The sequence below is a fragment of the Dama dama genome, chromosome 1 (assembly GCF_033118175.1).
Source record: "Dama dama isolate Ldn47 chromosome 1, ASM3311817v1, whole genome shotgun sequence".
NCBI lineage: Eukaryota > Metazoa > Chordata > Mammalia > Artiodactyla > Cervidae > Dama > Dama dama.
In genome coordinates this window covers 46,735,931-46,749,981 of record NC_083681.1, presented here as the reverse complement: position 1 = coordinate 46,749,981, position 14,051 = coordinate 46,735,931, and the positions used below count along the sequence as shown (strand labels likewise).

General features: G+C 47.9%; 1 protein-coding gene across 1 annotated transcript; it reads right to left on the bottom strand.

The window, feature by feature from the left end:
- Positions 1 to 2,922: 2,922 nt before the first annotated feature.
- Positions 2,923 to 12,175, bottom strand: HPX (hemopexin). Its single transcript, XM_061136369.1, has 10 exons — positions 12,099 to 12,175; positions 11,660 to 11,730; positions 11,496 to 11,567; positions 11,184 to 11,305; positions 9,214 to 9,364; positions 8,301 to 8,513; positions 7,932 to 8,039; positions 3,559 to 3,689; positions 3,315 to 3,477; positions 2,923 to 3,194 (listed from the first exon to the last, which is right to left on the bottom strand). Exons 1-10 carry the CDS (start codon positions 12,173 to 12,175, stop codon positions 2,923 to 2,925), a joined length of 1,380 nt encoding a protein of 459 aa, XP_060992352.1.
- Positions 12,176 to 14,051: the final 1,876 nt, after the last annotated feature.

Here is a 14,051-nt window from a genome sequence, read left to right as displayed (position 1 = left end):
CTCCTTCTTCAGCCTCCTCACCTCCAACTAGTCTCTCACTCATCCCCTGTACTCAGCCCTTCTGAGTAGTTGTGGTTCCCACTCCTGGCTCTTCTTTGCTTGTGTTGCCTCTTCTGCCTGTAATGCACCAGGCATGGTAGTGCATAGCAGGCAGTGAATATATATTTGCCAGATGGTGACTGCAGCCATGAAATTAAAAGACCCTTACTCCTTGGAAGGAAAGTTATGACCAATCTAGATAGCATATTAAAAAGCAGAGACATTTCTTTGCCAACAAAGGTCCATCTAGTCAAGGCTATGGTTTTTCCAGTGGTCATGTATGGATGTGAGAGTTGGATTATAAAGAGAGTTGAGCACTGAAGAATTGACACTTTTGAACTGTGGTATTGGAGAAGACTCTTGAGAGTCCCTTGGACTGCAAGGAGATCCAACCAGTGCATCCTAAAGGAGATCAGTCCTGGGTGTTCATTGGAAGGACTGATGCTGAAGCTGAAACTCCAATACTTTGGCCACCTCATGCGAAGAGTTGACTCATTGGAAAAGACCCTGATGCTGGGAGGGATTGGGGCAGGAGGAGAAGGGGATGACAGGATGAGATGGCTGGATGGCATCACCGACTCGATGGGCATGAGTCTGAGTAAACTCCGGGAGTTTGTGACGGACAGGGAGGTCTGGCGTGCTGCGATTCATGGGGTCACAAAGAGTCAGACACGACTGAGCAACTGAACTAAACTGAACTGAAAGGACTGCATACGTTCTACTCATCTTTTAAAATTCAGCTATAAAGGCTTTCCTAACTTGCTCCCCATCCAGGTATTGCTGGCTCTTATTTCATTGTCATATATTGTCTTCCATCTTAATGTCTGTCTCACTCTATTGCATTTATCTGATGCCTTGTCTGTGTTCCCCCTCAACCTCCCCCACCTGCCCCAACTGTGTAGAGTGGCAGACCTTGGGAGCAGGAACAGTCCATCCCATCTTTTTTTCTACTGCCTGACACAATGCCCTGAGCATAGGAGGTGCCAAGAGGGTGGATGGAAGAATCATGAGTTGACCTTTTCTGAAAGTTCCTTGGACACAAGCTTAGAGGCTTCCCTTCAACAAAGCAGATGGGAGAAGAGAAGAAAGAGGAGACTTAGTCCTCCTTTTTCAGTAGAGGAGGAAGTTAGCCTCCAATACCAGAGTTGCTGGATAACTGTTTATAACACCTCTAGGCATCCTGGCATGATGCAGTGTTGGCCCCAGATGTGGCACATGGACTGGACGAGACCCAGAACTAAGACTCTGGCCTTGTCTTCACCCCTCAGGCTGAAGGAGAAGAAGCCAACCCCATGAGGAGAACCATCCAGACATCTTCAAGGATGGAAGGGAAAACTCAAGACACTTCTTGGAAGTGGATCCTGCAGCCCTGGTGCCTGGCCCCTATCTTTGTTTCCAGTCCCAGCCAAACTCAAGTCCTGGATGGACCATGATCTAATGGGCCTGGGTTCATCACCTGCTTCTCTTCCCAGCCACTGAGCCTGGGAAAGGAACCTGAGGTAGTTCTCCTGAACAACAGGGCCTGGTGCCTGTTGGGAACCACACTATGGCCTGGCCTCCCAGTGCCAGGTTTGTCTGTCTTCTCTTCTTAGACTCCAAATCCCCACAGAGGATGGGGCCACCAGGTCAGGAGGGACCATGGACCAGAGTGTGGTTATCCTTCCAAGGATCCTCTGGAGTGAATCCAAGAGGTGGATTTGAGTCCATACTCATTGTCACAGGGAAGTGTCTAGTATTGTGCCCATTTAATGGAAGAGGTCACTGAGGCTAGCATATGGAAGCTCAGAGTGAGGTCCCCTTGCTAGAGTCTGAGGCTATTTTGGGGGGGCCTAAAACAAGTTTTCAACCTCAGGTGACTTGGAAAGGTAGAGGAAGAAAATGGTCTCACCTCGAGACCCAGTTGCCTATAGTCCAGGCCAATCCCCAATCAAATGGTTGTCAGTAAGTTTGGACCCTAAAGTCTTGGTCAGCTTATGACCAGAAAAGAACAAACCACTGTAACCTCCACCCAGATGACACTGCTGGCCTAGATGGTGCAAACACCCAGGGGACTGGTAGGTAGCCAACAGGATGCCCACGAGGCTGTGTGATATTCTGAAAATGTGTTCCATAGTGCCAGGTCCTGGAGTCAGTCCTTCTTGCATTTTCCCAGCTTGCTTCAGGCAGGTGAAAACATTCATTTTTCATTCCATTTGTTGTGCCCGACTCACAGCAACCAAGCCTCATCTTCTACTGTGATGCTGCCTGAATCCCCTGGATCTACAGTTTGAGGACTCCCAGAGTCCTTCATGGCAGCACTGGGCCAGTCCACATGGTGCAAGCGTAGCCACTTCCAGCCCTATTTTCCTGATGTCATTGGGGCCAAGGTGTGGTCCGTTATTAGCAGGGCAGAGTCCCTGCTCTGCTTCTTACTTGCTGTGCCAACACAGGGATTCCTTTCTCTACATTTTTTCTCTGTTCTCCTCTCTTTTTTTTTCTAATATTGTTTTTCAATTGGAGGATAATTGCTTTATAATGTTGTGTTGATTTCTGCTGTGCAACAACATGAATCAGTCATAATAATATATATATATATATATATATATATATATATATATCCCCTCCCTCTGACATCTCCCTCCCCTCTGTTTCCCTGTCTGTGATGATAGTCTGGAGCCAGTTTATGACTGGGATTCAGGAATCACCTGTAAAGAAATGAGGTTTGTCCTTCAGCCCTCCCCTCCCTGACCTCCTGTAGCTTTAAGAGCCTCAAAAAGAGAGGTTAAAAGCTTCTCAACTCAAAGAAGTGAGATTGTTCCACAACCAGGGCCCTTTGATTCAAGTGAAGAAGCACTGTGGCTTTACTGTGAGGAGATGGGGAGGAGGAGCCGGGCCAGACTCGCATCAGGAGTGCTGGGGGGGAGCGCAGCCCAGGAGGCTGTTCATCATCTGGGCCTGGGGAAGGTTCTTGGCCTTGCTCAGCTCCTCCACGTCTTTGTAGCAGTACAGATTGGGGCCTTGGACAAGGTACAAGCCCAGACCATTGGCGGAACACGAGTGGGGGCCCAGAGACTTCTCCGTACACAGGGCCCCATCGACCTTCATATGGGGCCAAGGAAGCTCTGTCCACGTAGCTTGAGCTCCTAAATTCAGATCCAACCACCACAGCTTCTGGCCTGGGAAGAGACACCGGATGTAACATGGCTTCCACGTCACAGGGATCTGCACCTGGCCTTTCTCATGCCCTGATGGAGAAGCACAGAACCAACCACCCCTCAGCACCCAACGCCCCTCACCTGCCATGATGTGGAGCCGAGAAGATCCAGGACAGGTAAAGGCTGCATCCACGGAATGAAGGCTGACCCCGTGAGGGCTCCCGAATTCCTTCTCCAGCTGCTTTGGATAATTTTGTACGAGAGTGTAGCCTGCCCTTGTCAGGAAGATATATACCTGGGTACCCTGGAGGACAAAGGACATTAATCAGTACAGAGCAGGGTATTCTCCCCAGTTTCCACCTCAGGCCTCTCTCCCATCACACACCTGGATCAGATAGAGCTTATTATCCCAGAGAAAGGCAGCATCCACTGTTGAGGGACCTTGGGGCCACAGATGCTCAATGAGCCAGCTATGCCACCCATCCCGGCTGCTGTCCAGACGCCAGTAGTGGTTCTCTGTGGGGTAGCAGAGGGAGCTCTAGTGCTGGTGGTAAAAGGTCAGGCCGTGAAGAAGCAAGTGACAGATGCAGGGGTGAATCCCAAGAGGGAGGAGAGAGTGCATCCAGAGGCCAAGAGGGAAGAGGCTAGGTGAGAAAGTAGAGCAAACAAGTGGTTGGAAAAGTTAAGCATTGTGACCTGATGAAACTGGAGGCAGCAGGGGCCTAATGGAAGGGCAGGCTTGGAGAAGAGTGGCCAGGTTGCTAGATCAGGCCAACGTTATGAGGTTATGCATCTCAGATGTCCATGTGAGGAGGTGCTACAATGAGACGGTGGCCAGAAGTTAAAAGGGAAGCAGCGTGTGTGACCATCCCAGACTCACTAACTGTCCCTTCCCCCTGGCAACCATAAGTCCATTTTCTATGTCCGTGAGTCTTTTTCTGTTTTGTAAGTAAGTTCACTTGCATCATTTCTTTTTAGAAATGCTGTATTAAAAATGGATAACCAACAAGGACCTATAACCTAAAACACTGCTATATTTAAAGTAGATAACCAACAAGGACCTATTGTACAGCACATGGAACTCTGCTCAATGTTATGTGGCAGCCTGGATGGGAGGGGAGGTTTGGGGGAGAATGGATACATGGATATGTATGGCTGAGTCCCTTCGCTGTTCACCTGAATCTATCACAACATAGAATCTAAAGCCCAATACAAAATAAAAAGTTAAAAAAAAAAAGGGAAGACCCCAGCAAGCTCCCCCTGGGTGTTCTCACACGGGCTCTGTTCTCTGATCCCTGGAGATGGCCAGAGACAAGGAGTAGCCAGACCAGCCCCCTAATTTTCCTCTCCCCTTTAAATAACAACTTCCTAAAGAAATTGTCTAAACTTTTATTTACCTTTCCTTCCTCAGTCCACTTCACTTACATTCCTGTTTCCCTCTGCCATTGAAATTTCTCTCCTGTTATTCCAGACTCTTCCAGTGTTCTTACCTTTTTGATGCCTCTTCAGCCTGGCATCTCACATTAGAATCCCCTAGTTTGGGCCTCCACTCTATCTGCCCTCACTCTAGGTGATTTTATCTAGTCCAGGGTTTTAAACCCCATCTGCATACTGAAGACTTTTGATCTGTTCTCTTCACCTCTGATGGACCTTTTCTTTGAGTGTCAGGCTCAAACTCAGCTGCCTACCTGACATGTCCATTTGAGGCTACTAGATACCAACATTTTAATGTGTCCAAACTCATTTCTGCTCCCACCAAACACACACACCTTCTACCCTATTCTTTTCTAATCTTAGTAAAAGGAACCACTTGTCACCTAGTTGCCCAGTCCCCCAAAGCTAAGTCATTCTTGAAACTTCTCTTTTCCCTTCCCCACTCTGACCAATATCCAAGGCATTGGTTAATGCTATGGACTCAACATCCAGAATACATCATGGTGACTGCTTACCACCTCTGTGCTGTTATCCCAGTCCAAGTTGTCATAACCTCTAATCCAGACAGCTACGAAAACTCTTCGCCTGATTCCCTGCTTATACAATTATAGCTCTGTGACTTACATTCCACAAGAAACCAGGATGATCTTTTAAAAAACTAAACAGATCATGGCCCAGCTCAAGATCCCCTCCTGGCTTCCTTTTACAGTTGAAAATCCTTCCCAGGCCCATGATATAATCTTTTAACTTCTTTGGTTGGTCCATGCACGGCTTGCAGGATCTTAGTTCTCCAACCAAGCACAGAACCCTGGGCCCTCAGCAGTGAACACATAGAGTCCTAACCACTGGACCACCAGGGAATTCCCAGACCCATGTGATCTGGCTCCTTTCTCCCTCTTTTCAAGTCACTCATCTGCTCTTTCCCAACGCTTGAGTCACACTGGCCTCCTTTTTTGACTCCTCAAAGTATTTGCTGTTCACCTTCCCTAAAATGCTTCTCCTCCATTGCTTTATGGGGCTAATTTCTCTTTATCATTGAAATCTCAGCTCAAAAGTCATCTCTTCAGGATTTCCCTTGTGGTCTGGTGGCTAAGACTCCATGCTGCCTATGCAGGAACCCGGGTTTAATCGATCCCTAGTCAGGGAACAAGATCTTACATGCTGCAGCTAAGATTGGTGCAGACAAATAATAAATAGAATAAATATTTTTTAAAAATCATCTCTCAGAGAAGGGGCCCATCATTCTCTTCACCTCTATCCAATTATTCTGTCCTATTTCCTTCACAGCTTTTTGACATTTAACATTTTTTATTTTATATTTTAAAATATCATCAACTCACAAATCCATTTATACTAGCTTCAAATGGTATTTGGGAATAAGAAATATTCTAATGTTCCCAGGACATTTCACAGCTATTAACACTGCCTGAAAGTATTCTGTTTTATTTTCTCTCTTTTTTTTTTTATCATCTTCTCTCTCTCCAGCAGGCTCTATGCGGGTAATTGTCTTGTCTGCCATGTTGATCACTGTATCCCAGTGGCTAGAACAATGCCCAGTGCCTATCAGGTGCTTGATAAATAGCTGATGTTCCCCATGCAGCCACAAGCTCTCTTTGTGTGTATTAACCAGGCAAGTCTCAGTGACCACATGTCCACCTTTCCCTCCTGATGAATCTACCCTGCTCATGGCTCCTATTTTGAGAACCAGAGCTATGCTGCTCTTTGGGCAAAGGAAACAAGTGCTGAACCCCCAGTCCATCAATGGCCAATGCAGAGGCCAACCAGCAGCCACTTTAATGTGGTCTAGAATAAAACTATGGGGCTGGGCCAGTCCATTCTCTCTCTGGAAAACCAGTAGGAAAAAGAGCAACCGGGGCAGTTATCAGTTGTATCTGAGGCTAAAAGATCATAACCAGAGAGAAAGTTGAGAGGACATGATGGTCCATGCGTGAGCCAAAGTTGGGAAAGCAGAAAGAATGGATTAGAAACCATGAGGTAGAGACAAGAGATTTTTCAATAAGGGAGAGGGGAGAATTGGCCCTTTGCTGAACGGCTGGGTCAAAAACGGCTGGGGTTTTTGCCAACATAGTGAGTTCCCACCTTGGCTGGGTATTTTTAACATAACGGTGTTCTCTCAACAGCTATGGAACATCTCTGATACTCTTGATTTAGGATTTCAGCTGCATTCTGTTTATGCGCACATGGCCTTGAGATTCCACGATCTCGCCATGGGTGAGTGTTCTCTCTCTATCTCTGTGGGGTCCCTGTAGCCCTATTTTCTTAGTGTTTCTATCTCCATGTCTTTCTATCGATCTCACTTTGTGTGTGTGTTCTCCCAGTGGTGCCTTGCTGTCACCATAGCTGTGTATTCTCCTGATATGTATGTGTTCTTACTCTGGCACGTATTCTCAGTACAGGTTTACTTGTTCACTGTGGGTGTGTGTTTCATCACAGATCTATGTTCTCATTACAGCATGGGGATATGCTGTTATGTTGTATATCCCCCTTGTTATGGGGATATGCTCCGCTTGTGGCTGTGTATTTTTCATTACAGCTTGGTAGTCACATCTGATCAGATTTGTTCAGGGGTTAGGAGTAAGGAAGGATTTTTCACTGTGCTGTATTCTAAACCATGGTTTCACACTTGTATCCTGTCATACGTATGTCTTAGGCAAAGTGTAATGTGGTAGGTCACTCTTTCTCTTAGAGCTGTCCTCAAGTATAGATCAAGACTTATCCTTAGGTAGCATTAGGTGGCTTTTACTAATTAATGGCACAGGTCTGGGGAGAGGGGTCTCCCCTGGTCACTCAGGGGAGAAATCTCATCAGGCTAGTGAAGCTATTGCCTAAAGATCTAAGGAACTGAACACTTTTTGGCTGATTCTCAGCAACAGGAGCATCTTATTTCCAGGTAATGCTGTGCCCAGAGGCCTGGACATAGGAACCAGGCACCTGGAAAAAAGATGGAGCTCCTGGGGATAAGCTTGAGGTAGGGGGGTGGGGAGAGGGTCAGAGATATGCAGGAGCAAAGGGAATATGAGGAGTCATAGGCTCAGGGGGTCCAGAAAGACACAGACCCAGCATGGATAGTACTGAGAGGCAGACAGGTGGAAGAAGTCAGAGGCCTGGACAATGAGACAGGTTGGACCATATGCATCTGAGGGAATGAGAGGTGAGAAGGAGCATGCTAGGGTGAAAGGATGGGAGCCGTTCATATGGGGCACAATGATGAAAATGGAGGAAATATCTCAGAGATGAGAGGCACGCAGGAAAGAGTTGGGAGGTATGGAGGACAGAGATGGGGGATTGGAGGGCATCTCTTACCACTGAAAGCATAGGTGGCACCATGGTTGTCAGACAGCAATGCAGACAAGACTAGATGTGGGCTACAGCGCTTATCCACATGCTGGGTTGCATTCCTATGTGCATGGCCTTGGGGGAGAAATAAGCAAGGGAGAACACACGAAGGCAAGAGGTCAGAATGAGGTCTGAGGTGGAAGAAACCACTGGGAGTATTGGGGGTACAGGTCTTCCCCATATGAAGACAGTTGGGAAGAGCCAGAATGGAAGTGGGGCTGGGGCAAGGGCCAAGGTATCATTCCATAGGTGAGGGTAGGAGCTGGGGTGTATGGCGTTTGCAGACTCAGGAAAGGTGGGCATGTCTCCAGAGTCCCAGGGCTGGGGCTTTCTCACCTCTATTAGGGCAGGACATAAAGTAATCTCGGACATCCCGAGGATAACTGGAATTCACTTCTCCCTTGACGGGGTCGAAGCGCAGGAATTTGTTACCCCGGAAGCAGTAGTAGCGGTTGAGCCATCGTATGGCAGAGGAGCAGTTCCCAACGGCCGGCCAGGAACGTTCCTTTACGGTTCTTGTAGAGAAGTCCCAGAACCACGTGTGGTTGCCTTTGTTCAATCAACCAACAAGCATTTGGTGAGGCCAGACTGTGCCCTCCCTTGTGCTTGCACTGGGCCCCAGGATGGACCAGATGTGGTCCCCATCACGTGGAGATCACAGCCCAGCAGGGAAAGAATTGAGGAAAGTAGTCATATGACAAAATTCAGCAGCAAAGTACACATGATCAGTTCAGCAAGGGCAGTGGGGAGAGTCTGGGAAAACTTCCCAGAGAAAGTGATACTTAAACTAAAATCTGAAGGAGTTACAAAGCAGATAAGAGTGGGAGATGGAAGCCTAAAGAATGAAGCAAATTGGGTGTCTAGGGAATAGCAGAGAGTTTGGGGGACTTCATATTCAACGGGAGGGATTGAGAGACTAAAGGCTGGAGGGTCAATAGGCTGGAGGGACTTGGAGAACCTCCTATGTAAGGTCATGAAGAACCTTGTCTATGATTCTAAAGAACATAGATTTGTCCTAAGGGTCATGGAGGACAATTGGGCCTTTTAGCAGAATTATATCCAGTTAACTTCCCCAGAATGACTTCCTCTTACTTCCCCAACTTAAACTGTGTAGACCTTAATTAGCTTCTCTATTTCTCTTTCTTGGGAAACCATATCATGGTTCTACCAGCACCACCCTCCCTACCACAACCTCCCTCACCACCATCCCACCACTACTCCTCGCTCTCTTATTCCAGCCTGCACTGACCTTGGAAGAAGAAGACACTCTCATTAGCACATTCTCCACGGTGACATTCCACAGCTGCATCCAGTGGGAATGGGATTCCAGGAAACTTCTCTTGGAGCAACTTTGGGTATTCCTGCCCCTCCTCGGGAGGATATACCCAGAATTTGTCCCCCTACACACAAAAGCACGCTATTTTTAATATCCATGCCAGACACTGCCACTCTGCTCACACGACACCTTTGGTCTATTGCACTTAACATAATATTCTTCTGCAGTCCCCCATACCCTCAATCCATCTGTGGACAACAATGTGCTGACCCCTTGCACAAATATACACCTTCAGTTTGTGCAAATCCAATCATTGTTACTACACACACACACACATCTGACTATGTACAACTAGCACTCCCATGGTACAATTATCTGCAACACTGTTGGTTTTGGCAAACACATCCACAGTCATCCTGCAATCATCCATCCATTCAAACATTCATTTGTTCATTTATTCACTCAAGAAACAGTTGCTGAATGAATACCATATGCCGGGTATTGTGAGAAGCACTGGTCATGAAGGGGTGACAAGACTCTATCTCTGCCTTCAAGGACTTCATTTTTTTTCACTGTATAAAAGCAGAAAGTGAGCCCCTACTGAGTCCTAGCCACGTGAGCCCCAAGGTGGAGGCATGTGAAGTGCATTGGGAATAAAGGAGAGGTGCCTAAGTCAACCTAGAGAATTCCTAGAAGGCTGCACAGAGGAGAGAAGATTTGGGCCAGGTGTTCAAAACTGAGCAGGAATTTTCCAGGTAGACAAGTGTGGAAACTCCCCTGCAAAACACACAGTCACTGAGGGATCCAGAGCAAACTTTTGGCCTACTGATATAGTTACAAAGAAGCCATGGGTGATGCTCTTATATAATTCCTAAGACCACCAGGATACATCCTGGTGAAGGGGACCAAGCCTGAGGTCCCAAATGCCCCACTCCCAGCCCCTCCTCCCTAGCAGAGGGAGTAGCATGTACACAGTATACTCATCTGGCTGGCACACAGTGAATGTGGCGAGGGAAGAGATCAACCTGAAAAGATAAGCAAGGGCCAGGTCTCATGACCCATGTGCACCTGGCTTACAGGATGCAGCGCGTGGTGGTGCCATTTGCTGAAATAGGGGACTCGGGAGGAGAGGGATTTGTACAGAAGATACTGCGTTCTGTTTGGGGGGTGCTGCATTTGAGGTGTCTACAGAACATCTCAGTTGAAGATGTCAGCCAGGAAATTGCAAAGAAATGTCTGGAGCTCTGGGGAGAGATCCATATCTGGTGTCCACAACGTGGAGAGTCTCAGAGCCATGGCAGTGGTTGAGATCACCCAGGGAGGGTGAATGGAAAGTCTGGGAAGGATCCCCAAGGAACATTCAGGAAGTGGCCCAGGATGAGAAGCTGAGAAGAGCAGGAAAGGAGGCAGGAGGGAAATGAAGGCCAGCAGTGAGGGCCACCCAGCCACGCGGCATCTTTGTGTGAGTCAGGAGAAGGTGCCCAGAAGGAGCAGACACAAGCTGGGCCAGGACATGGGACCTGATGAGCACAGTAGGCTGGATTTCATCCTCCACTCACCCCTTGGCCAGGTACCATTGTACGGTGAACAACCTGGCAACCATAGGAAGGAGACCAGATGCGGGGTCATGGAAGCCAAGGAAGAATTTCTAGGAAGGAAAGGATGGTCAACAGCTTGAGGAGTAGCAGAGAGGTGTGGACGCAGATTAGGACTGAAGAAGAGCCACTGGATGTGGTGCTTGTCAGGCCCGCATGCGCGCGCACACATACACACACACACACACACACACACACACACACACACACCCCTAGCCTGACCTTTCTCAGGAAAGGAAGGCCCAGGAGGAGGAAACCTGGAACCTGTTGGCAAGGGCCACCTGGGGGAGGGTTTCTTGTGTTGACTCCAGCACTCCTGGCCTGGCCCTGACCTGGGTCCAGTCGTACCTTGATCAGAAGGACACTGTTTTGATCATAGCGGAATGCAGCATCCACGGGACTGGGGGCATCCTTCCACCTCTCTGAGATTAACTGCCGGGCCCAGGCATGACCCTTCCACACAAACTCCCCTGCAAAACACACAGTCATTGAGGGACCCAGAGCAAACTTTGGGCCTGAGATAGTTACAAGGAAGCTCTGAGATAGTTACAAGGAAGCCATGGGTGATGCTCTTAAATAATTCCTAAGACCACCAGGATACATCCTCGTGAAAGGGACCAAGTCTGAGGTCCCAAATGCCCCAATCCCAGCCCCTCCTACCTTTTAAAAACAGCATGTTCCCATGCTCATCCAGGGTGCTAGCATCAAAGCCCCAGCCATCCGAGCAGCGTTCTGGGGAGGAGGTAGGGAGACAGCAGGTGAAAGACCCGGAAGGGGATACAATGCAGAAGCAGAGAGACAGACGCAGAGAGTCAGGGCCTCACCCGTCACGTCTGGATCCGGCTTGGCCACATTCCCACCTTCAACTCCGTGCCCCAGCTCAGGAGCTTTAGCCCTAGAGAGAAGACACGGAGCTGTCTGGCTCCACAGGAGCGAACCGCTCTCCCTTAGCTCCTCACCTCAGACTTGAAGAAGTGAAGTGAAGTCACTCAGTTGTGTCCGACTCTGCAACCCCATGGACTGTAGCCTACCAGGCTCCTCTGTCCATGGGATTTTCCAGGCAAGGCTACTGGAGTGGGTTGTCATTTCCTTCTCCAGAGGATCTTCCCAACACAGGGATCAAACCCAGGTCTTCTGCATTTTAGGCAGATGCTTTCCTGTCTGAGCCACCAGGGAAGTCCCAAGACGCCAGACCTAAAAGTTGGCCCTATCCCACTCTAACCCCAACCCTGGTCCTCCTTCCCCAGCCTCAGCTTCACTCACAGAGGGTGGGCTTTAGCCAAAGACCAGCACAAGCCCAACAGCCACAGTGCAACTGGCGCGCCCAATGCCCGAGCCATGGTGAGCTGGAGAGGCCCCAGGACAGTGTTGGGCACCTGGCTGAACCCCCTATATAGAGAAGGCAACAGCACTACCCCCACCTCCAGGCTTGCTGGGAACGAGATCTCTCAAGACTATGCCAATATTGGCTGATTACATCAGTGCAAATAAGGTCAGGGTCTGAACAGAAATCTGAGTCCAAGACTAACTCTTCCCGGCAGGAGGCCCCATCCCCCTTCAGTGACTTTCTTTTTTTTTTTTTTTTTTAACTTTTTATTTTATATTGGAGTATAGCCAGTTAAAACTTCCCTGATGGCTCAGACGGTAAAGCGGTAAAGCCTACAATGCAGGAGACCCAGGTTCAATCCCTGGGTTGGGAAGATCTCCTGGAGAAGGAAATGGCAACCCACTCCAGTATTCTTGCCTGGAAAATCCCAGGGAGGAAGAGCCTGGTAGGCTACAGTCCATGGGGTCACAAAGAGTCGGACACGACTGAGCGACTTTCACCATAGCCAATTAACAATGTTGTGATCATTTCATGTCGAGAGCAAAGCCCTTCAGTGACTTTTGAGCAGTGACTGTCCCAGGCCATTGATGTTCAACTCTTCACCTTGTTGATGGGTCTGGGTACCCATAAAGGGTAAGAAGGGGGTAGATTGATTGAGGACCACCTGGCTGTGGTTGAACTTACCTGAAGAACGCAGGAGGAGAGAAGAGGAAAGTAACATTTTTGTGAACTGTGCCAAGCCCAGCTCTGAGACTCTTAAAGACACTAACAAGTACATATACTTAATAACCACATACACATACAAACAAACTTAGAACTACCCAGAGAACAGGTTCTTCCAAGCTCCATCAGGGACCTGTTGGGGGCATTCCCAAGTCTCTTTATCTTTGCCCTTGGCTGGTCAATAATATTTCACCATTGCTGAAAGTCCAAGTTCCACCCTTGCCCCCACCCCCACAGGCTTTGCAAAAAATCACCTGGGATGGAAGGGCTGGAGGAGGTGTCTCTTTCAGAGAGACCTACTAGTAATTAGACTTTCTTCATAGTTTCTATCTTAAGGGGAAAGTGCTTTGTTTACCTATCACAGAATAAATAAAACTGTACTGGGGTTTCACAGTATTTATAGCTGATTCTTGCTTAAATGCTGTCTTTTCAATGAAGCTTTTCTTGTCCACCTCATCTAGCTATTTCTGAATCTCGCTGGTTTCCTTTACGTTACTTAATAAAACTTAAAATTATTTTTTTGTTTATGCTTTAGCTTCTGCTTGTTTATGGTTTTTTTTTTTCTTTGCTAGTTTTGATTTGCCTGTCTTATGTACCATTATGTATTTTTTTAATTTTTAAAATGTTTTTTGGCTGCGCCATGTAGTGTGTAGGATCTTAGTTCCCCGACCAGACATTGGAAGGGTAGAGTCTTAACCACTGGACTGCAGGGAAATTCCTGTACCATTATATTTTCTCTACCTAAACTAGTACTGGGCATGTACAGGCATACCTCAAAGATACCTCGAGTTTGTTTCTAGACCCTTGCAATACAGTGAATATTGCAATAAAATGAGTAACACACATTTTTTGGTTTCTCAGTGCAAATAAAAGGGAAGTCACTGCAATGAGAAGCCTGCACACCACCCCTAGAGAGTGGCCCCCATTCACCACAACTAAGGAAAGCCAGTGTGCTGCAATGAAGACTCAGAGCAACTAAAAATAAGTAAATTAGTTTTTTTAAAGTTCAGTTTAGTTCAGTCACTGCGTAGTGTCCGGCTCTTTGCAACCCCATGGACTGCAGCATGCTAGGCTTCCCTGTCCATCACCAACTCCCGAAGCTTGCTCAAACTCATGTCCATCCTGTCGGTGATGCCATCCTCTGTCGTCCCCTTCTCCTCCTGCCT